Here is a 23,265-nt window from a genome sequence, read left to right as displayed (position 1 = left end):
CCCCGCTGCGTCGCTGCTCCGGTCCCCCGTCCCCACACGGCGCTGTATTTCCGGTTCCGCTGGGGCGGCAAAGAAAAAGGGAAGGAGCGGAGGGAATGGCCGCAGCGTGTGCACTTGCGTACCGGCGCCTTGTGAGCCGGGCGGGAACGCGGGCAGGTGAGGTCGCCTTCCATAGAGGTTCTTTCCAGCTGCTACTCCGGGACTGCAGTCTCCGTTGTAAGAAGGGGAGGAGGCTCTTCTTCCTGCTTGCAACCTCTTTCTAGTTCTTTCCCTGCCTTGCTTCTAAAGTGCCATTTACCGCGTTCCCTAAATTGCCTGAGGCCCTTTCTGTAGTTAAGTTTTCCCCGTGAGCTCATCCAGTTGCTTCCGTTGTTAATTTTTAAGAGAGAACCAGCCCTTACCTTCACCGTTCCTTACTAAAACAGTTCCGTTCTCAGTCCTCGCATCTTTCTGACCTTACTGGGTTTCTGTAGGCGTTTTCCAACGTGTGCGTTCCATTGTCTCTCTTAGTTGGGCTTGAGGGTTGTATTATTATTATGACTTCATCATTGCTCACAACGACGGTGTAATTCCTGTTCTGTAAGGCAGATAGGGTACAGTATCTGGCTATTAAGGAGCTAGGTAAGGTCATTTATCCATCCCGTTATAGTAGTAATTAAAACAGTTATTGGTTTTGTTTTTCTGTTTCACTCTAACCTGGATGTTTTAAAACTTTCCACTCTCAGCTTAATTGAAAATGTATTGTGTATAATTGTTATTGCGTATTGAAGAATAAGAGGCCTTGAGTGGTTAAGCTAAAAATCATAGGGAAAAGTGTGTTTTTATTTTTAAGATACTTAATAATTTTCTTAAAAACATGAGGAATCAACCTTTGCAAACAAAAGTACCCTACTAACACAAACTACAGGAGAAGAATAAAAATATTTATACTGATGTTATAATTGAAGATCTTTTGTGTTACTTCAAAAAAAAATTCATTAGTGTTTGAGGGAACACCTAGTGAATTGAAGTGTTAAGCATGCTGACTGATAGAAACAAATGATTCTAGGATTTATACAATATAAATATTGTATAATTTATACAATATATTTATACAATATAAACAATATAAAGAAGGTTCTACAGACAGCTGCAAGTGTTTCTAGAGTACAATGATTATCTGGATCCAGTTCAGTCAGGGTTCAGGCCTGGTTTGTGCACTTGGTCACCTTTATTAAGAGAGCAGGTGGAATACAACCCTGTTACTCAAGCTTGCCCTTCAAGTGGCTTTTGTTGCTGTTGACTATGGACCAATTACTCAGGGTGGTCATTAGAGACACTGTATTACAGTGGTTTCATTCCTACCAGCATGGTAGAGTACAGAGAGTAGCATGGTGGGAGGCTTTCTAGCTCACTATTACTTGTGCTACAGAGTTCTGTAGGGTGTTATTTTGAGAACCATCATTGGGCATTTGGGAGCGTGATGTCAACAATATGCCCAAGTGACTTTTGTGGCTAGGAGTGCCTTTTACCAGCTTGATCTGGTATGCCAGTTATAGATTTCCCATATTGTTGTCCTTTGCTCAGTCACCCCATAAGTAATGCAATAATTAATTACAAGCATTTTTATACTGCCATTCAATCATATTGCCAGGATAGATTGCAAGAATGAAATAATAAAAATGTCAATCCAAATGAAACCTAATAAACTAAAAGGCCACAAGATCATAAAAGCGGCATAAAACAGTCCTCAAGTTAAACCATTGTGCCCAGGTTATTCTCAGGTCATAATGATTAGGTGAAAGTCACTGTTCTAGAAAATACCACTGGTTTAAACTGGTTCTGTTATCTCTGTCAAGGTCATAATAGTGAGGCCAGAAGTAGCCTGGGTTTCATTCTCTCTCATTCTGTCTCTTTTTACAACTGATGTGGTGTTCTGTATATAGTGTTAAGGTTTAGTCTTTTGATAAAATATTGTCAGTTTAAGTTAAGTCTGCTGCAACTGGATTTCTTACAGACAGTGCCAATCCTGAATGTATTGGATTTGTGACCATTCTGCTCATTTGCCTTCAGTAGCAGTAAAGCTCTGCTGGATGAAGTGCCTCTGGTCTATTTTATGGGAATCCTGCAACTATACATTGGAATCTACTCTGGATCAATATTGAGTAGAATTTCAATGACATCATCTTTTCAGCTTCCCTGTTCTCCTACATCTGATGGTGGAATCCCACTTCAAATCCAATTCATGCCTGCCGGTTTGCACTATCACATGCATCTCCATAATGTTACTTAATACCTCATACAGGAGGAGACCTAGCATGGCAGGCATTTGGGAGAAAGAATGAGGAGGCCCATGTCTACTTGAGAGCCCACCATTGCTGATTCCAGCCTCTCTTCTTAGTTCCACCCCCTCTCCTTTTTGTAGCCCGGCGCAATAGGCTGGGTACCACTACCTATCCCTACTGCTGCTCATTGTGACACTGCACACAACCCCCCGAGCCCCCTGTTTAGTTTGCAAAGCAGACAGCCAAGTGGTGTATGTGGACCCAGATGACCCCTCAAATCCTGGTGTTGGCCCAAGCTCTATAAAGGAGCAAAATATTACAGCATGCTGTTGAACAAGGCTTAAATCTAAGCAGATGTAGCAGGGGGCAACACACACATATTGCACTTAAAACATGCATGCTTATGAACTCAGACAGTTAGAGGAGGATGGTAAAATTAAAATTTGAACCAGCCCAGCATTTTCCACATAATAATTTGTGAACCCTCTCTATGCCTCTAAACTAACTACAATTCTCATGCACCAGAGTCTGAATAACCAAGGAAACTTATAGCCTGGAAGGTCTACTGGAATCAGAGTAAGTTATAGAGTGAGAAAGATTAGGATTGTGCTTTTAAGTCTGTATCTGTTCACCTAATTCTTAACGTGGTTCCAAGCGTAAGATCAGCAAGAGCTTCTTGGATTCTCCTGTGTGCTCAAAGTGTAGTGACAAAATTATATTTTTGTGCTACTACAAAAAGCCAAGAACCCACTGGCTATGAAATTTATTGCGTGTATAAAAGTTTGGTAAGTATGCCATCAAATAAGCAGCCAGAATTCTATAAATAAGGTCACCACTGGTAACCAGAGATTTAATTCTGGCAAATAGGGAAATCCTTCTGTATATTGCACTGCAGGAATGATCAAAACAAAAACAAAAAAATTCCTTCCAGTAGCACCTTAAAGACCAACTAAGTTAGTTCTTGGTATTCTTCAGTATCTGAAGAAGTGTGCATGCACACGAAAGCTCATACCAAGAACTAACTTAGTTGGTCTTTAAGGTGCTACTGGAAGGAAAAAAAATTTTTTTGTTTTGACTATGGCAGACCAACACGGCTACCTTTCTGTAACTGGAACTATGGAAGGCACCACATTGAGCCGCAGGTATCTGAAGAAGTGTGCATGCACACGAAAGCTCATACCAAGAACTAACTTAGTTGGTCTTTAAGGTGCTACTGGAAGGAAAATTTTTTTTTTTGTTTTGACTATGGCAGACCAACACGGCTACCTATCTGTAACTGGAACTATGGAAGGCACCACATTGAGCCGCAGGTATCTGAAGAAGTGTGCATGCACACGAAAGCTCATACCAAGAACTAACTTAGTTGGTCTTTAAGGTGCTACTGGAAGGAAAAAAATTTTTTTTGTTTTGACTATGGCAGACCAACACGGCTACCTGTGCAGGAATGATGTATCTTTTGAAAGCTGCTGCTAACACAGGAAAGTGGAGAGTAACTTCTTCAAAATGCTGCAATGAACCATTAATGTCAAGGGTTTAAACAGAGGGGCTGCTTTGTGCACGTATGCATTCAGATACACACAGCTGCTTGTCCCCTTTGGAAAAAAATCTCCTTCACCGAGTAGCAGGTTCAAAAGGGATCCACTCAAATGCAGTGAAAGCACTGAACCTCATTGATTAATTAGGAGCAGTGGTGGGATCTGGAAACCTGTAAAAGCTGATTTCTTCCAGTTGCATCCCCACCTCCACATTGGACCCTCTAGGGCAGCGTGCAGTGCAATCAACCCTCAGGAGCAGCTTGTCGGAGAGTAAAAGGGGCTGCAGTAGGAACAAGGAGCCATTATAGTATGAGTGCAACCATTTGTGTGTTTCACAACCCAAACCACTGGTTGGCTGCCAAGCAGATTGAAAATTTCTGGAGCCTTATCCCCAGGTGACAGGATTTTAGATCATTAAGAAGGAAGGGACTCTGGTAATAACTGCAAATTTGGGTTTTTCTACTTGTAATCAAATGTAAAATGTGCTGATTAGGCTATGGATACTTCATGGACTCTTAAAGCCTAATCCTGTGCAGAGTTAGAAGTGCCCAACTCCTTTTGACTTCAGCGATATTAGGCATGCCAAGTCTTCATTGGATTGAGCCCCCAAGACTAGAACCAGAAGGAAAAGGGGTCTCCAAGGTTTCACTCAAGCAGCTGCTTAAAGGAACTGCTGAAAGTAACTTCCCTCATTAAATAGTCCACATTTTCATGTTCAACCCCTGTAAATAATTACTTAGCGCAGGTTGTTTTTTCCTTGCAAGGAAAGTAAGTCGAGTGCTATGACTTCAAAATGTGATTAAACTAATAAGCTGTTAGGAATAGCTGCTTCCAAGAATGGATTTTGACTAATCTTGCCATTAATTTGGTCAGGTTAATGGTCATCATTTTTACTCTGCTCTCATTATTTCTGAGGCTTGCTGTCTGCAGTAGAAGGAGTTATGTTTAAACTATTTTTAATTTGATATTTTCCAGCTAACTTAATCTAGAAAAGCTAGCATTGGAGTGCTGGAGCCAAACTCATGAGCTGGTGGCCTCATTTGCCTTCAGGCCAAGTCTCAGGATATTGCCTCACGAAGGCACATGAGGCTGTTACTTTGCTAAACCTGATCAGGCCTATGTCTGGTCAGGGCTTGAATGGGAGACCAGCTGGGAACAACATGTACACCACCTTGGCTTCCATGATGGAAGAAAGGTGAGATATAAGTGTAATCAAACAAATAAATCTCTGCAAGATTTCCTTGAGCCCACTTCTGTTTCACCAGGTCTTTAGTATTGAAGGACTACAGGGACCTTTTGAGGCTGAATCTTGGTGCCTATTAATATTTTTGCTGTTAAGAAAAAAAACCCCATTAAAGATCTTAAAGGGAATATTTGCATCCCATCTTTCTTTTTTTTTTATATGATATTTATTCAGAGTTTCAAAAATACATAAGTATAAAAAAAGAACAGAAAAATACAACAGAAAAATATATCAAAAAGAAAGTACAAAAAGAAAAAACAAGAAAAAAGAATACAAATCCCATATTGCATCTTTTCATTTGCTTGTTTCTTGGACCTCCTCACACCTCCCTTTTTGTATTCTAGCTTAATTCGTTGTTTCAGCAAATTCTTCCCATATTTCTCAATTTTTGTTTAAATAATTTATCTTAACAGCCTATCTTATTTATTAACTCAACATATCCTTTCCATCTTTTGCTATATTCTATTGTTCAATTTACATTAATTTCTTTAACCTTATCTTGCCTTAAAAATCTTAAAATTCAAATTTTAAACCATATTTCTACATAACTCCTTAAATCCTTTTTACTAAAGCCACTTGATTCCATTCCAGCATAATCCCTGATATTTCATTAGTGTTACACTAATTCCAAAAATAGAAAGAATTTTTTCTTTTTATAAACTTTTTCTTTTTCTCTAGTTTTTATCCAACGTCCCTTATTCCTGGTCTCGGGTTATGTCAGTCCTTTCTAACCATTGCATCCAGTCCATCAATCTGGTGATCTTATGTCCGAGGCCCTTAAGTCTCTTCTATGCCCCTTCTGCAAATTTTTTTGTTCTTGTTTGTGCTTACGCTCTTTGTCTTTTGTTGGTTTCTTTCGTAGTTTCTTTCCTTTCTCCTTGGGGAGTGGGTCTCTGGGGAATTTAGCCGGTAATAATCTCCATTTTCCTTCATCAAGCTAGCCCATTCCCCGCAGTCCCACTCCCCGTCATCGTCATTGTAATCCAAAAAGTAGTTATCCAAAAGATAATTGTCAACCTGTTTCATAGTCCCACCAGAATTAAGAGCTTCTTTAACTCCAGACGCTTCCAGCCACACTCCAAGTTCAATCTTCCAAAGCAGCGGCTTTTGCTCCTGCAGGACTTTGGGTCTCACCATTTGTGTTGCTTGGGGTGCAGTCGCAACCTCTTCCGTCTTCATCTGCCCTTGGACTTGCCCTGTCGAACCAGTTTCCTGAATTGGTCTCTGTATAGTTTCTTTATCCTTGTTTCCTGTTAAATCATATTCACTGGCTACAGCAGTCATCAAGTCCAACTTTTCATTCATCAAGTTCATCTTCTCATGCAACTGCTCCAGCAATGCATTTGTCCTGCCAAGGGCAGACACCAAAACTTCCTCCCAGCACATTTCTGTTCAAGGTCAAACGACTGGTCCCACGATCTCAATCTCGCAGCTGTGAAGTCTCCGAATAAACTGCAACAGCAAACTGACAGGCTCCCTCTAGGGGACACAATTTCTATTTGTATCCATCTTTAAAAACGTATCCAACAAAGGAAAATTACTTTCGATTTTCAAATACTTTGTTTCTTAGAAATGCAGAAAGCAGTGTTGAAGTTAGTTTGTTTCTCTTTTTTTTCTTTCTTTTTTTGACTATCTGTCAAAGTGCTCCACTTTTAATCAACGGATGTCTCCAACGATTTCTGTCCTGACACCCCGTTCCCAGGTTTGGGACGATGGAAACTTATATTCCTTTACTCTCTCTCCTGCAGGCTTAAACAGTCAAATTCCCCCCCCCCCTTTTCTCCTGCTTCCAAGGGGGTTTTATTGGTAGTAGATGCAGGAAATTTCAATCTTTAAGACAACTTTCCAGGCTATTAGATTGCAAGGTTTTTGCTTCAGTCTGTTTACAAAAAGCGGAAGGCAGACTTCCTGTTTAAACCTTCCCGCTTCGGAGCCTAATTCACAAATTTCTTAATCCAATTTTCCGTTTTTACTCACGGGTACTTTGTTTAGAGTCCAATTGTCATCAGGAAAAAGTCAGCGCTCTCCGGCAATGGCTGTGCGGCTTCCCTCCGTGAAAGTAGCAATCTGTTCGCTGCACCGCGCTGCTCACCCCACTTCGCTCCGGAGCCCCAAAGAGGGGGTTTCCCTGCGAGTAGGGGAGGCGCTCTGCCGAACCCCACGTTCCCAGGCTCCTCTGCCTGGGATTTCTAGCGGGTCCCCGCCTTCGCTGCGGCGGGAAGACCCAATTTCCACGGAGCCCGTTCCTCCGGTCGGAGGAACTCCACCATTCGTCGATGGCGCTGACCCGATAGTCGCATCCCATCTTTCTTTTGACACAACAGCCATTCCCACTAATTATGGAAATGGCACAGCTTCATTGCTTATTAAAAGCAGGTTCATGTGTGAATCTAGTGCGATTCCTTTGTTTCTAATTCCGTCTTTCTCTTTCAGCCTCTCTGCTATGGTCTGCAGCTCGGAATCAAAGTTCACAAAACACCTCATCACAGCAAAGGTAAGATCTGTTTGTGGCAGAACATGCGTCATCTTTCACCTCTAGGATCCTGATCTTCCTCTGTTAGAATTATTTTTATAGCATTTTTACTCTGCTCTTCATCTGAAAAGGCTCCTCAAGCTGCTTACAGATATTAATAAGGCAATCCCTGCTCTCAGGCTTACAGTGTAAAAGATCATAGAATTGTAGAGTTGGAAGGAACCCTAAAGGTCCTCTAGTCCAACCTCCTGCAATGCAGGAATCTCAACTAGATCATATGTATCTGATGGCCATCCAACCTCTGCTTAAAAACCTCCAAGGAAGGAGAGTCCACAACCTCTCTAGGGAGACAGTTCCTCTGTGAGACAGCTCTTATAACACGAAAGGAAAGGGGATAATGAGGGGAAGAGGGTGGGAAAGCAAACACTGGCATTAGATCTTAGTTACAGAGTTATTGTAATGATCAGCTGGAATGGAAATAGTTCAAGGAGAAGGCAAGGCAAGCATTGTTCTCTCAGCTGAATGCATAGAGTGGCTCTCTTTCTCTTCTCTCCCTCTGCTGTGGCATGATGGAATGTTTCTGCAAGATGGGGGAACGTTGAGGGGAAAGGGAAGGCCTGATGGAGCTGGCTTCTCTGAAGAATTGATAGTTGGAGATTTCAGCAGAGACTCACCGCCCCCCCCCAATCTATCCTTCTGCTTTAAAAACAGAGTTACCATGTTAGACCTAGGACCTACTAGAAAAACACTGCACCATAAGGGTGCAGTTTCAGGAATCTCATGTGCATGCATGTTAGTGCCACACTGGAACTTTAGGAATAAGTTCCCCCAAACCTCCTTTTGGGGGAGAGAGCTACACAAAACAAGATAAGTGTTAAAGGAGAACTGTGACGCATGTGGAAACTCCATGCTGGTATGCCTCTTCTTGGGTGGCATAGGCCATGCTGTTCCTTGGCCTGTCATGAGGACAATCAAAAAAACAAAACTGTGGATTCACCACCAGCACTTCATAGTTTGCAAGATTTGTATGTGCATTTTCAAGGCTTGGGTGTACACACTGAATGTGTCATACCTGAAAAACACCTCTTGCGAGAGCAGCCCTAGGAAGTGCGCTCTAGTAGAGGCAACACAAAGGAATTTCATTTAATATTTCCCATCATCCTCAGCTTGGCTCTGTGCCCTGGTTCTTCTTGAGCAAGAGGCCTTCATCAGTTTTCCATGAATTCTTCCCTTCTCCTTATCAGACTCTTGTATAAAGAGAACTGTCAAGGTAGGGAAAGATACTCCACCTCGTAATAATCCTAATTGTTTTAGCTAACCTCTTGGCTGAAAGATAGAAAATTAATATTGGTGTCCTTGCTTCTTGGCCTAATCATGTTTCTTCCTACTTTAATGCAGTTCTAAAGAGTAACAGGAAATACACCCTAACTCCTCGAGATTTTGAACTTGCTCGCAGCTTCGGAGTACCTGGTATAAAAGAGACAACTCCAAAAAAAGTTACAGTGCTCCAAAGCATCACCAGTTGCATCAAGCTGCTTTAGAGAGAGCATTCATGATCATCATTATCACATTACAAAATTGGCTGGCAGCTAAGCGGTGAACAGCACACGGAGATAAGGGGGAAAGCAAGGACTCTCCCATCCCTGTGCATCATGAGTTCAACTAGTACAGAATGTAAGGCAACCAAGGACAGGAAAAGCAAGAGGGGCAGTCACAACACCTCAGCAAGACCTCGTAATGCTCTGGACAAGATGATGGGGGGAACTGCTTCTGAACCCTGTACCCCCTCCTCTTCCTCCTCCTCCTCCTCTTTGCCTTCTACTTCCTCCCTGGCCTTACCTTTACAAAGTGCCCTTGCTGGCTCCCCTCCTAATGCAGGCCCGAGTTTTATGGAACAAACTACTCCTTTAAGTGATAGCAAAGGAACTGAGCAGCAGGACATTCAGAGAAAGTACTGTGGAGGCAAGACTCACTCTATGCAAACTTGTAATCAAAGGAAAATAGCTGCTGCAGCTGCACAAGTAGAGCCACTCAGACTTGATGATAGAAGTGTTGATGAGGAAGTACCGGTAGTTGACCTCACTTGCGAAACTTCAGAACCTATAGTTGTTGATCTTACACATAACGATTCTGTTGTGGTTGTTGGAGAGAGTAGACAGCAGCCCAATAGAGAGTTCAGACGTCAACCATTGTCTGACAGTCTTATATTAAGTAGTGATGATGATGATGATGATAGCGGGCACACAGAGAGTGATGCTCTTGCCACTAGAGAGCTGCCCAGAGAAGTGGGAAGGAAGGAATTTGCAAGTTCAAGATCCTCAGGCACTGTGTGTTGTCCAATTTGCATAGAGAGCTATGCAGAGATTGTGCAAAGCGGACGGCTTATAGTGTCAACAAAATGTGGCCACATCTTCTGTAGTCTGTGCCTCAGCAATGCTCTTGGGCATGCAAACTTTTGCCCAACTTGTAGAAGGGAACTCACTCAAAAAGAGTATCATCCAATTTATATATGAAGACCTGGGTGTTCCTGAACACAGTCTAATGCGGCCTTCATAAACATGAGTGAACTCCAAAGAACACACAAAGTATATGTGACTTATATATGACAGTTAGCAATTTCACTTTTTTCCAGTTGACCTCCTTATGGTCCAGTTGTACCGTTTAAGCTTCATTTTGCTTTAAGGTTTTTGCAGCTCACATTTTTTGAGGTCTGTAGAAGTTTGAAGAACAGCTTGAAGGATATATCTGCTGTTGCTACGTTGCTTTGTGCAGATATCTCATTTCAGTTCTTCTAGTTCTATTGCTGCTTTGAGAAAAGATTGTTATGTAGTGAACTCATTTATTCAAGACTAGGCCATTCATAGTCATCTATGATAATACAACCTGCAGCTTCTTTTTGCAATTTGCCTTGTAAAAAACTAAAGCCAGTCTGTTCCATATCTACTTGTTTTCTAGTGGCAAACATCTCTTTCTGTTGATGTCGCCCCAATAAAGTTCCATGATCTCATAAACAGATCAAGATTTATAAAAGACTGTGTCTCATTTCTAACATTGCATGCATAAATGATTTATTACAAATAACTTTTGGTGGTCCGAGTCTTCTCTTTAATAGAATACAGCCGTAATGTTAGATCTGAACAGCTTTTCCTGTCCAGGCATATGCTTATGGAGGAATTCATAATGGAGTCCGTACCAATGTTGCCACTTGGGGCAGAATCAAATCGATATGAGCTAAACCATTTATGTGAAACACTCCTCAAATGGTTGGAAGAGGATAAAGTAATGATCTGCTTCTCATAAATGGTTTGCCGTGGGAAATCTACATCCATAGGGACATGTGTCAAGCAGCAAGCATGTAAGACTTGAATCGCACATGATAAAATTAACTTGAGTTGCGGTAACTCACTTTCTTAGCCCTGTTATGTATTCATAGTAGAACTATGAATGGCTTGACATGTTGAACTTTTAGTTGCTGCTGTACTAATAGGTCAAATTGCTTTAAAATGTTTTATGTTGCTAACTCTTAAATTAAAGGCTTTCTCTTCAATGTATGCCACCCAATCTTCAGTTGGTAGAAAACATGGGATGTCCAGCATCTCATCAGGCCTTAATCTGCAAGGTATATGGGCTGCTGTGAGTCTCATAATATTTTTTTCCATGTTTCTTCTTTATTAGATTTTAAAGGAGTCTCATAACATAATGAAACTTCACCCATTACATCTTGGAGAGCCAGTGTTATGCTTCCAGTTCAGCATTAGATTGAACACCTTTTTAAAAGGGGATGTTTCCTTAGTCTCCCTGCAGCCTACTGTAGGGGCCTAGCTGCACCCACCCCATATTAGACTTGCACATAGCCTGTCAATCATGTGGAATTGTTAGGACTTCCACAGATGGAATTGTCTCCCTGAACGTGGGCTATGGGGATCAAATACTCTCTGCAAATGCATCTGATGTTACCAAAACCTAGATGCAGCCACCAGCTTTTGAATGGAGGTTAAGTAGAGTGCTAAGTGGACTGTCACTTGCATTCATTTTATTTTAAAAGATATTTTATTAAAGTTTTACAAAAAGAAGAAAGTTACAGAAAAAAGAAGGAAAAAAAATACAAAAAGTACAAAAAAATAGAAAAAAGATACAAAATACAGAAAACATAAATAGAAAATAGTTAAAAACAAATCAATCTTTTCATATCTTAGATTTCGTTTACTTATTTCCCCAACCTCCTCACACCTCCCTTTTTTGTATTCCCGTTCACATGGTTAATTCAGCAAATCCTTACCCTCTTTCTTTTTATCTTAATTCTATATCTCAACATATTATAACTTTATATTTTCATCCGTTATCAATCCATTTTTACATATTCTTATTAACCTTGTTGCTAAGGCCGCTTGATTTCAATCCAACATCATTTTAACATTCATTAATTTTACAATGTTTCGGCAAATAGTCTTTGAATTTCTTCCAATCTTCTTCCACTGACTCTTCTCCCTGGTCTCGGATTTTGCCAGTCATTTCCGCCAGTTCCATATAGTCTATCACTTTCATCTGCCATTCTTCCAGGGTGGGTAAATCTTGTGTCTTCCAATACTTTGCGATGAGTATTCTTGCTGCTGTTGTAGCGTACATAAATAAAGTTCTATCCTTCTTTGGCACCAATTGGCCGACCATGCCCAGGAGAAAGGCCTCTGGTTTCTTCAAGAAGGTATATTTAAATACCTTTTTCATTTCATTATATATCATCTCCCAGAAAGCCTTAATCCTTGGGCACGTCCACCAAAGGTGAAAGAATGTACCTTCATTTTCTTTACATTTCCAGCATTTATTATCGGGCAAATGATAGATTTTTGCAAGCTTGACTGGTGTCATGTACCACCTGTATATCATTTTCATAATATTCTCTCTTAAGGCATTACATGCCGTAAATTTCATACCTGTGGTCCACAACTGTTCCCAGTCAGCAAACATAATGTTATGTCCAACATCTTGTGCCCATTTAATCATAGCAGATTTAACCGTTTCATCCTGAGTATTCCATTTCAACAGCAAGTTATACATTCTTGAAAGTATCTTAGTTTTGGGATCTAACAGTTCTGTTTCCAATTTTGATTTTTCCACCTGGAAGCCAATTTTTTTGTCCAAATTGTAAGCCTCCCTTATTTGATAATAGTGAAGCCAGTCTCGCACTTTATCTTTTAATTTCTCAAAACTCTGCAATTTCAATTTGTCTCCTTGTTCCAGAATTTCCCAATATTTCGGCCATTTGGCCTCCATATTGAGCTTTTTCTGAGCCTTCGCTTCCATCGGTGACAACCACCTTGGGGTTTTATTTTCAAGTAGGTCCTTATATCTTATCCAGACATTAAACAATGCTTTCCTGACAATATGGTTTTTAAATGCTTTGTGTGCTTTAACCTTGTCATACCACAAATATGCATGCCACCCAAAAACGTTATTAAAACCTTCTAAATCCAAAATGTCTGTGTTCTCAAGAAGCAGCCATTCTTTCAACCAGCAGAATGCTGCTGATTCATAATAGAGTTTAAGGTCCGGCAGGGCAAATCCACCTCTTTCCATCAGTTAGTATTTTAAATTTTATTCTGGGCTTCTTGCCCTGCCAGACAAATCTAGAAATGTCTCTCTGCCACTTCTTGAAACAGTCCATTTTGTCCAAAATTTGCAATGATTGAAACAAAAATAACATTCTTGGCAGTACATTCATCTTTATAACAGCAATTCGACCTAACAAGGAAAGCTTCAAATTTGACCATATTTCTAGATCCTTTTTCACTTCTGACCAACATTTCTCATAATTGTCTTTAAATAAGTTTAAGTTCTTAGCGGTCATATTAACCCCCAGGTATTTTACTTTCTTAACCAATGTTAAACCTGTCTCCTTCTGAAACCTCTCTTTCTCAATCGGTGTTAAGTTTTTCTCAAGAACTTTAGTTTTTAACTTGTTCAACTTAAATCCTGCCACATGACCAAATTCTTGAATCAGTTCTAATACTCTTTTAGTACTAGATTCTGGCTCCTGTAACGTCAGTACTAAGTCATCTGCAAAAGCTTTCAATTTGTACTGTTTGGCTCCGACCTCTGTCACTTGCATTCATCCCTACCATCACAGCTTCTGTTCTGTTTGCACGGGCACTCTTATTAAAGAACAAATTACACTTTGCCCAGGGACAGACCTTTGTAATCTGGTGCCTTGGGGGGGGGTGTGTCAAAAATTTGACACACACCCTTCCCTCATGGTGCCTTCTGAAAGCCAGGTAAGGGAGGCATCAGGCTTTGGGAAGGATGCACACAGCTCTGGCAGGCTCCTAGAGCTCTCCCATCTCATTTCCAAAGCTGGGAAAGTGCTAACTAGGCTTTGGGAAGGAGGCAGGGAGACTCCCTTTTGGCCCCCACATCCTGTGCAGGGGAACTGGTTCACTGCCCTAAATCCAACTCTGCCTCACCAATAAGGCATTTTACCCATTGGAGAAAGTTGCAGAATGTATTTTTGAGGTCACTTATTTGAGTTGTGATGGGAAAAACTGAATTCCTGTGCAGAATCCTTAATGTGCACCAAACTGGAGGGGTACAGCAATCACTACCGTTGGCTGATGCTGTATGGAACCTAACACTTCACCAATCTAGTCTTTGCATAAAAGTTTTAGCAAAATTATGTGTTAGGGTGCCTCAACCCCTTACACAGTTTCCTGAATCCTTGCAGTGAAAGGGTGTGGGGTTTTTTGGGGGGGAGTGTTATCTAGTGGCAGTTGAAAATCTGCATCCAAGTTAGCAAAATGCAGTAACAAAAACTACATCTCCATAATGGACTGTTCTTGATGGTAGGCAGCAATTGCCATGTGACACCATGACAAGGATAGAAGAATATTTAGCAAGTGAGTCAGAACTTAAAACTATCATATTCAGATGGGTTATTACATGCTGGACAACTCCCCCACAGGACACTACACTATTACTTTTGTGGCATATAAATAAAGCCATAGGCTATGCTAATAACAGATGGAATAATTGACAGAATTTTCTGCTAGGTTTTGTGACCTCTGCCATTTCTCGACAAGGTCACAGACATCTGAATACAACTTACCCGCATTTAAAAATAAATGAGTTCTTAAAGGACTGTCAGTTTTTATGTGTGGTTTTCATTTGGTGATATATATATAATTAATGTTTGTGAGGTGCCCCCCCTTCGGTATTCATAAAAGAATTTTATTTTTGCAGCAAAAAAGTAATCTGAGTACTCCAGTAGTCTTTTAAGGGCATGGCAATTAAATTATGCTACTCTAATTTCTTTCAAATACTAATTCTTTAGCATTCCTAATATTAATTAACCCCCTCTTTTTATTGTATTGCTCATTTTTCATTTTTGCCCACTGGAGGTACCTTAGCAGAAGCAGCTCAAGACCCATAAGCGGTTCATGCGTAGGGAAAAATATTCTGTTTCCTGCTTAGGCTTATTATTAGCAGGTGAAATCTTTAGACCAGATTTCTTAACTGGCATTGTTCTCTGCCATCTTTAGCAATATGTGTTCTTGGGTTCTTGCTCCTCATGAGTTCTGAAACTTTTGATCTACAGAACCAAACAATACAGTTCCAAAGTTTTGAAGGTAGTGCTTATTTATATGGAGTTGCAGATTTCCAGAGTTTGTGTGAACCTGAAGGAATTCACGCCGTCTGACAGAATACTGATGGATAGCGAAGAGAATGCATATTTGAGTTGTCATTCGTCAGTTTTATGCCAGCAGCCTAGGGTCTCTTGCCAGGCATTGCATCTCCAGAAAATGTGTGCTGTCAAAAGCTGTCACTATACTAGAATTTTTAGGTAAGCTAAAGTGCAGCTAGTTTCTGGGAAAGCCAATTCAGCTTGGAAACTGACAGCCAGTTGCCTAGGTAGTTTGAGCAGTTGTTATTTATTTGACACCTGCCCTTCAACATGAGGTTCCAGGGTGTGGGTTACAATAATTTAAAATACAATATTAAACACCATTAAAACACATCATGATCAAAAGAATATGGAAGATGCTATGAAATTTCCTTATTGAGAGTGAGCACCCTTGTGGAAATTTATTGTACTGACATAGGGATGCAGCATTCTTTCTGAATGTGTGTGACGACTCTTCACAGGAGTACAGCTTACAGTGTTAAGGGGGAAGCCATATAGAGAAAGGAGGAGGTATATGCAAATATGTGACAGGTGTCTAACCTCTAGATTTCACTGCATGAACTGTATAATGTCTTAGGTAAGTCAAGAGATGGCTTAATCCTGTCTTCCAAAAACCAGTACATGACTGCCTGCAGAGCCTTCCTCAGCCAGCTCCATAGATGGGTTTACAGTCAGTGGCTGTTCAAGATAATGCTGGCCTCCCTTTTTACTTGCTCCTAGCTCCTAGCCAGCTACCCAGTTAATATTCTATCATTCACACAAAAATCTTCAGTATCACAGGGCAGGTGTATCTGGTACTGAACACTTCTTGCCATAACAGATTAAAAAACAACACAACAGCTCTTTGTATTCAATGTTCCCTGTTTCGTTACTCTACTCTAAATTCCCTTGCTTAGTTAATCTAGTTCACTTTTCTGCATAAACAAAAAAACACTTGGCATCTTAAACAAAAATCCCATCAGGATCCCAATAGTAACCAGTTTTGAAAGGGGTGACCCAAACCCAGTGAATGGTGCTAGAAAGCATTACTGAACTCCCTTAATCATGGTGAGTGCAAGGGTGTGCATAAATTATGTTGTAATCCATGCATTCACAAATCACCATTGACTTTCTGACTTATGGTTATAAGATGCATGTGGCCATTGCTTCATTTCTCCCACTTGGCTCCACTCCTGGCACAAGTAGGTTAAACCAAACCTGGAAGCTTTGTGTTTTCCCCATTACATCTGAACTAGGGCTCATGCTTTGTTGCTCCCTAAAAAGCCACAGTCAGCAGGCCAACCATAAGCAGTGACTTAAGATTGGCAGGCAATTGTTGCTTATTAGAAAGTATAAGGCCACAGTCCCTGGTTCAGACATGGTGTGGTGCCAAGGTCGTCTGCTTTGTTTCTCCTGCTTGCTCCAATAGAGAACAGAATGAGCAGCAATTGGGCAGCATGTACTACATAATACATTATGAAATTACCCATAATGACCACTGTATGGTTACAGTGTCTAGGAAGCTGCTTTGTATGCAATCAATCACAGTCTTAACTTAGACTAATCAGCATAATAACAAATCACCATTTAGTAGGGAATGCATGTTTTAATGCTCCCTAATGGCAAATTCCTTGCTTGTAGAAATACTTTTTAAAAGGGAGGTACCAGGGTGTAGCCTGAGATAATCCTATCTGAATGGCATGTACTATGGTCCTACCCCGTTAATTCTTCTGGTTCTACTTCTCCCAACAATCTTGTTTCCTTCATAATCAGAAATTTTATTTATCCCTCTCTTTCATCATAAATAGATTTACCATTGGCTAGGTGAGGCCTTTCCAAATTGAGGTGGGGTTATAGCAGGTATGGGGAACTGCTGGCCCTCCAGATGTTGCTGAACAACAAGTCCCATCAGCCCCTGCAAACATGGCCAGTAGCAAGGAATGATGGGGGTTGTAGTTCAGTAACACCTGAGTGGAAGGGGCAAAGCTTCCCCAGACCTGCTCTACAGCACATGTTCTTGTCCCAAGTAGTGATAGCTGGTCCCCATTGGGGCTGGACACAGAGACCAACTGTAGGTGGAGCCAGAGCCAATGACAGGCAGAGCCAACTAATTCTAGTGTTGTCCCCATCCTCCTCTCTGCTGAGTTTTTCAAGGGCACAACTGAGACTAAGGAGAAGGAAGCTGACAGGCAGTGCTACCCTCTGGACTTTTTGTAAGTAAGAAAGCAGGTAGGGTGAGGGCTGGCTGTGAGTAGAACCAAGTAAGTGAGGCAGCTCCCCAGTTGTCCTAATAGACCAACCTCTGCTGGTTCCAAGTTTCCAATGGAATTGTAGCACTTATGCATTGATTTCTGATAATTTGCAAAATAACTGGCTTACACCTGCATGTTTCCAAATTCCAATTCCATGGACACATGCCTCAGGTAAGAAGATCTCCCTGCTGGGTAAGACCAAAGGCCTACCTAGCCCAGCATGCTTTTCTCACAGGGGTCAATTGAAGCAAAGCCTATGGGAAGTCCACAAGCAAGACATGAGTTCATTAGCACTCTCCTGCTTCATGATCCTCATTCACTTGTTCTGCACAGCCAACATTTTGCCATCAGGGCCGTTTGCACCACCAGTTTTTTTGAAAAGGAAAATGCCTCTGGTTTCACACCAACACAAGCTTTGGATCTCCATGCCTCAGGTCTCACTTCGTCATTGCTTCTTATACCCAACTTCCCCATCACTTTCTGAATCTTTTTGGCTGAACTCCTCTTACTGATTCCTGACTTTTGGGAGCAGCCGTGAAATTGGCTGGATGGACATAAAACTGACGTCTATTTCATATAAAGATTCCGTAACAAGACAGAACCTATCTCTAGTTGTGGTTCTCACTGTTAAAAGATATGAGGGAAATAGTTTTGGAAAACAAGATGACAAGGACTCTTGGGCTAAGTTTGTTATTGTTTTCTCTGTACGGTATTGTTTCCAAGAGAAAGCCATTTTCTTTCTTATTTAGGGACGATATTTGAAATACCCTTATAGGCTCAAGTGCTTGGCTATTCCATTCATAAAAGTATATTCTTATTTCGCAGACTCCTTCCAAAAACATCCTTAACTTCTCCCCCATATCCTGAAATCAAACTCCCTGATCCTCTAGAAGAGACAGAACACCACAGAGGTAAATACACCTAGCTGTTCAAAGGCAAAGGGTATGGCTGTACCTATTTGCTGTATTTGTTTTGTTTTGATTTCTCGTTGTCTTCATTTTTTTCTGTTTTGCATCTTTACAGTTTGCATGCCTAAAGAGCATTGGCTTTAAGAAAAATTGAAGCCAAGCAATGCAGTGTCAGGGACTGGCAAGGGTCCGAGGAGTGTGTGGCGGAGGCCGTGGGGCCAGAGTCCGATCCAGTGGAAGAGGGCAGTGATTTATGAGAGTTGGTGCCTCCTGCAAGGCAGGAGCTGGAAGAATGGGGAGAGTCCAAGCAGTCAGAGATAGGGAGGAGGTGCAGGATGTGGGGAAAGAGCCCGGGCCTTGAGGAAGAGCAGAATCCCCTCTGTCTTCCTCTCCATTGTCCTCCAGCACCAGGAGGGGCTTGAAGAGGTAGGCAAAGCAACAACTTCCATGTAGGAGAAGCCACAGGTTGCTTGCATGCATCCCATCAGGTGAGGGTACTTAGGTTTGGGTGAAGGCATGGTCACACTGTTGCTCCAACAGTCCTGCTCTGAGCACAAGTCTGGGGAGGGATGCCAACTACTTAGTCGCCAGAAGCATGTGTGCATGCTTTGCGCACCTTAGGAGCTACTGCAAGTGTGTGTTTTGTCAAGAAAGAATTAAACTCCCAGCCACCTGTCCTCTTGGGGCTGGGTTGTGCTCAGGACATGCAGTAAGAGATAAAAGAGCATGGGGACTGCCTTACACAAAGTAAGACCATTGGTCCATCTAGCTCAGTTTTGTCTACAGCAGGGTTTCCCAAACTTGGGTCACCACCTGTTTGCACTCCAATGTCCATCATCCCTGACCACTGGTCCTGCTAGCTAGGGATGATGGGAGTTGTAGTAAGCAATTGGGGCAGAAGGAATGGAAGTATAGAGAATATGATGATGAAGTTCATAACATGTGGGTGGCAATGGCTATTAGAAAGCATGATTATCGATGAAATGGACAACAAAATAAATGTTCAGCCCTGGAGCTGCTTATTGCAGACCAGAGTAGCCACTGAGTATACAAAAGGTTTAACTTCAGTGAACCTTCAGAACCGCTCGCTGCAACTTAGGCCTTAGAACCAGTTTTTGTAGTTGTTGAACAATGAGGACTGTGACGTGGATTATTACATTATTGTGAAAGAACTATTTGCTTTATCAACAGCTAGTATCACACACACATACACACACAAAATTCCCACCTCATTTATTCACTAACTTACCATTTTTATCCAGAGATTGTTCAAAAAGTAAATGAACTAATAGCCACGGGACAATATGGAAGACTGTTTGCAGTTGTTCACTTTGCCAGCAGACAGTGGAAAGTAACCAGCGAAGACTTGATTTTACTTAATAATGATATACCAGCTGAATGTGGAGACAGAATCCGAATGGAAAAGGTAAGCTTTATATTAGCAATTGCTTTATCCTCCTATATCAGACATATTTCATTGGTGTCCTCCTTTTTTAAAGTGATTGGATCCCCTATGTTAATAGATGGGTGTCAAATAGGATGTTAAATATCACATCACTAAGAATGTTTGGGCTGATTCAGACAAGCAATGCTAATTTTCTCCATCTTTTGCCTGTAAACTTGGGCATGGAGAAAATTTAGTGGAAGCCAGCTGCTTATATGGGGACAAGGACGGTAATGCCCCTGACTGTAGTAGCTTGAAAGAAAGGACAGCTGTGAACCTAGAAATGGCTGCACCTGTCCCCATGTAAGCAAATGATTAACAATAAAATTTCTCCATGCACACACAACACTAGTTTGTATGCTCAGCCCATGCTCTGTCTTCACAACGATGAAATGTCTAGAAATATTAAAGTGGTTAATATTTTGGGTGAGCACCCTTGTCTTGTTAGTGCTTTGATTCTTACTTTCATCTATTCTTGTACAAGCTGGTTGACCTTCATAGGCTCCTTTAACCTGTTGCTATGGAGCGAGGGATGTTGTTTTTAACTAATTAGTGCTTCGCAGGCATTGGCATCTTGGAAATTATATGGAAAGCCAAATTTCAGATTCAGGGTTTCCGATCCCCAGAATGAAATTTACGATGTTACTAGAAAATCACACACACACCATTTGTATTTTGGGACTTAGTATCATCTTGCTCTTCTCTTTCCATATTAGGACTTTACAAGCATTAATGCTACGTAGTAAACTTTATGATTCGCTCCTATGCTCATTGAAAAGAGATGCTAGAATTCTTATTACTAGGAAATGACCTAGTATAGAATAGAATTCTAGCCACAGGTATCAGCTGATCTTTGATTTTACTTTCATTATTTTTTGGAGAAGGGGTAAACCAAATATACTGTGAACTTTCATGCAGACCAGAGGGGTTCATTTGCCTAATTCAAACCAAACCAGTCCAATGTCATTCTCTTAGATACTGCTCATAAGCATGCTACCCATGATCATGTTTTGAGACTGCTAACACTGGCCTGATTTGTTGCTGTCCAGATATGGCACACTTACATGTTGACAAATGCACCTGCTCTGATTTGTAAGCCGGACTGGCATTCACATGGAAATTGTGGGGGGTCGGGGTGGAGTATCCTTCAGTATCTAACCTAATACACTTTTAACACTAACACAGCCTGTTTAATCAAAATACCCCAAGTTGTCATGAAATGAAGTTGTGTTTAGTTCATCAGCATGTATATTCTAGTCAGGTGCCCTGTTATGGAATAATTTAGCAAGAGAAAAATACTTCCCACAAACCCAGTTCTCTGGTTTCATTTCAGAGAGGCCTCCCTGGGGATTGTGCTCCTTTCAACCACATGCCACATCCATATGTGAAGCGGATCAGGTGTTTGCAGAAAGCTGACAGCTGGGAGTGCTAAAACTTAGATCGGGGTGAAAAAGTCAGGCTTTCATGTTTAAGCCTCCAGTAACTCCTGACCACAATCCTGTCAGGATATAGCACCGAACTAGAACTTGAGAAGTTCCCAATTATCAGCTGTGTGCAGCATCACAGTGCTTCACTGGCTTGTTAGAGATGTGGGCAAATGTTTTTAAAAGGCAGTTAACACACGATATTGAAGTTCCCTGCATCGGGGTGCTTTCTTGAGGTTACCAGCTCTGAACCCCAATAGCTTCTGCAGATCTGTGAGTTTTCAGTGGTGGAGCAACCACTGGAAAACTTTACCCTCTCCTTTTGCAATGTGTAGCTCTTCCTACAGCAGCTAAAGAAATCACTTCATGTGCGAAAACATTTCACAAAAGCTAATGATGTTGTCTTTTGTTCAAAGTGAAGAGGGATCTTAGTGTATACCCTAGGTTGGGGCCAAAAACACAGTTCTCACCAAAGACAGTATTCATTGGTTAGGCTAGGGCCTGCTTCTCCTCTGTGTTACCCTTCCTTAGTCAGCTATAAGCTGTGGCTAGAAAACTTCATTGCAAATGTAAAGCTCCTTTCCCCCCAAGTATGTTGACAACATTCTGACTGTTATGACAGTCTTGCGGTGACAGATGTGAATTATTTAATCTTGTCCAGGTATTGCTGGTTGGTGCAGATGACTTCACCCTGCTGGGAAAGCCACTGCTGGGGTAAGGCATCCTTTAGAATAATTCTCTCTTGAGGTCAGCTGCCACCTTTATTAAAATGTTTTCAGACAGGTGCAATTAGGGCAATAAAAACAACAACAGAACCCCACAATAAAAACCCCTAAACAATACCCCAACCAAGAGTTCAGCTGCTTCCGCTTTTGTAGTTGGAGTCAGTCAGGGCTCCGCCCTCCCAGGCTGGGTGGAAAAGGCCTGGAAGGCAAGGAGCAGGTCTTCCAGGACTCACAGCCAAGATGGTCTTGTAATGGTGAGGGAGGCAATTGTTAAATGTTTGGGGCCACTGTGACACATGGTATTCTCCCCACCCTGATTTTGGGTTCTTTTGCATGTGACAAAAGCAACCGTAAACAGCTCCAAACATAATTATGCCTGGGACCCATTCTGTGATGTGAAAAAAACTAGAGATGTAGCCCAAAATGGACCCATAGCCTTCATGTCTGCTTTTTTTCTTTTCTTTTCTTTTCTCTTTCTACTTTACCAGCCTCCGTTTGATTAGAATAAAATGTAAAATGTTTTCCTCTTTACTATAAAGGAAGGATCTAGTCCGTGTGGAGGCAACTGTCATTGAGAAGACGGAGTCTTGGCCCAAAATACGTATGATAATCCGTCGAAAGTCTAATTACAAGAAAAAAACGAGTAAGATGAAAAATATACATAAGTCCTTCTCTATCAAGCTGCAGAATGCTATGATGGCACCTAAGCTGGTGTTATGTCTAGAATAAAAGAATGCAGTGTCCTATGTGTCCATAGAATAGCTAGGGTGGTGTTCCATCAGTTAGAATCCCTTTCTTTTTGCTGGTCACTTATTCCTGGTTTAGCTTTCACTCTCCAGATCTTGCCTATGAAGCCAAAGATGTTAACAAGCTGAAACAACATCTTTAGGCTAATCTTAATCAGCATGCTTAGTAAGGAACAAATGGCAGCTTATTCCTCAGTGCCTCTGGCAGAAACCTTTAAGATGTATGTGATGAGTAGAAACTGAAACCTGAATAGATTTGAAAGTGCTTCTCTTTGTTTGGGATTATTTGACTCTTTTTGTTAACATACTTAGGTAACTGAACTCCAAGGCTGTTCTCTGATCTGTGTTTTTCCATTCTCTTTCAGTTTTAATTCAGCCACAAACTGTTCTCCGGATAAACAGCATTGAAATTGCTCCTGTTCTGTCATGACGAATTGTTGGGCTTGCAGTTTCAAGGCGATACGAAAACTGAAAAATATTTCAGTTGCATTTTTTTTTGTTGTCAATAAAGAAAACTATTATGAAATAACTTTTGTTCAAATATGATTTCTAACTTGATATTGATTGTTGTGAAACTACTGTCTTGTGAAATTGGCGGTT

The 23,265-nt window shown here is 41.3% G+C and overlaps 2 protein-coding genes across 3 annotated transcripts; both read left to right on the top strand.

Moving 5' to 3' along the window:
• The first annotated feature begins 31 nt into the window (after positions 1 to 31).
• MRPL21 (mitochondrial ribosomal protein L21) lies at positions 32 to 23,194 on the top strand. Of its 2 annotated transcripts, none has more exons than XM_053395858.1 (7): positions 32 to 156; positions 7,476 to 7,536; positions 18,244 to 18,329; positions 19,589 to 19,752; positions 21,856 to 21,908; positions 22,459 to 22,562; positions 23,031 to 23,194. In XM_053395858.1, exons 1-7 carry the CDS (start codon positions 96 to 98, stop codon positions 23,093 to 23,095), a joined length of 594 nt encoding a protein of 197 aa, XP_053251833.1. In that variant the 5' UTR covers positions 32 to 95; the 3' UTR covers positions 23,096 to 23,194. The 2 variants fall into 2 exon arrangements, with proteins under 2 accessions (XP_053251833.1, XP_053251827.1); XM_053395852.1 differs by having other exon boundaries at positions 39 to 216.
• LOC128417332 (E3 ubiquitin-protein ligase RNF4-like) lies at positions 9,154 to 10,596 on the top strand. The gene has a single exon (XM_053395820.1). It carries the CDS (start codon positions 9,168 to 9,170, stop codon positions 10,026 to 10,028), a length of 861 nt encoding a protein of 286 aa, XP_053251795.1. The 5' UTR covers positions 9,154 to 9,167; the 3' UTR covers positions 10,029 to 10,596.
• Positions 23,195 to 23,265: the final 71 nt, after the last annotated feature.

Source organism: Podarcis raffonei, chromosome 1 (assembly GCF_027172205.1).
Source record: "Podarcis raffonei isolate rPodRaf1 chromosome 1, rPodRaf1.pri, whole genome shotgun sequence".
In the NCBI taxonomy this organism is placed as follows: domain Eukaryota; kingdom Metazoa; phylum Chordata; class Lepidosauria; order Squamata; family Lacertidae; genus Podarcis; species Podarcis raffonei.
Note: the sequence above shows the minus strand (reverse complement) of the source record. Positions and strands in the feature narration are given on the sequence as shown.

Excerpts from the sequence above, each read along its gene's own strand:
- MRPL21 (XM_053395852.1), top strand. The coding sequence starts at position 96 with ATGGCCGCAGCGTGTGCACTTGCGTACCGGCGCCTTGTGAGCCGGGCG. Across the intron at positions 217-7,475 it reads CCGGGACTGCAGTCTCCGTT|CCTCTCTGCTATGGTCTGCA; the intron begins GTAAGAAGGGGA and ends TTTCTCTTTCAG. Across the intron at positions 21,909-22,458 it reads CTGGGAAAGCCACTGCTGGG|GAAGGATCTAGTCCGTGTGG; the intron begins GTAAGGCATCCT and ends TTTACTATAAAG.
- LOC128417332 (XM_053395820.1), top strand. The coding sequence starts at position 9,168 with ATGAGTTCAACTAGTACAGAATGTAAGGCAACCAAGGACAGGAAAAGC.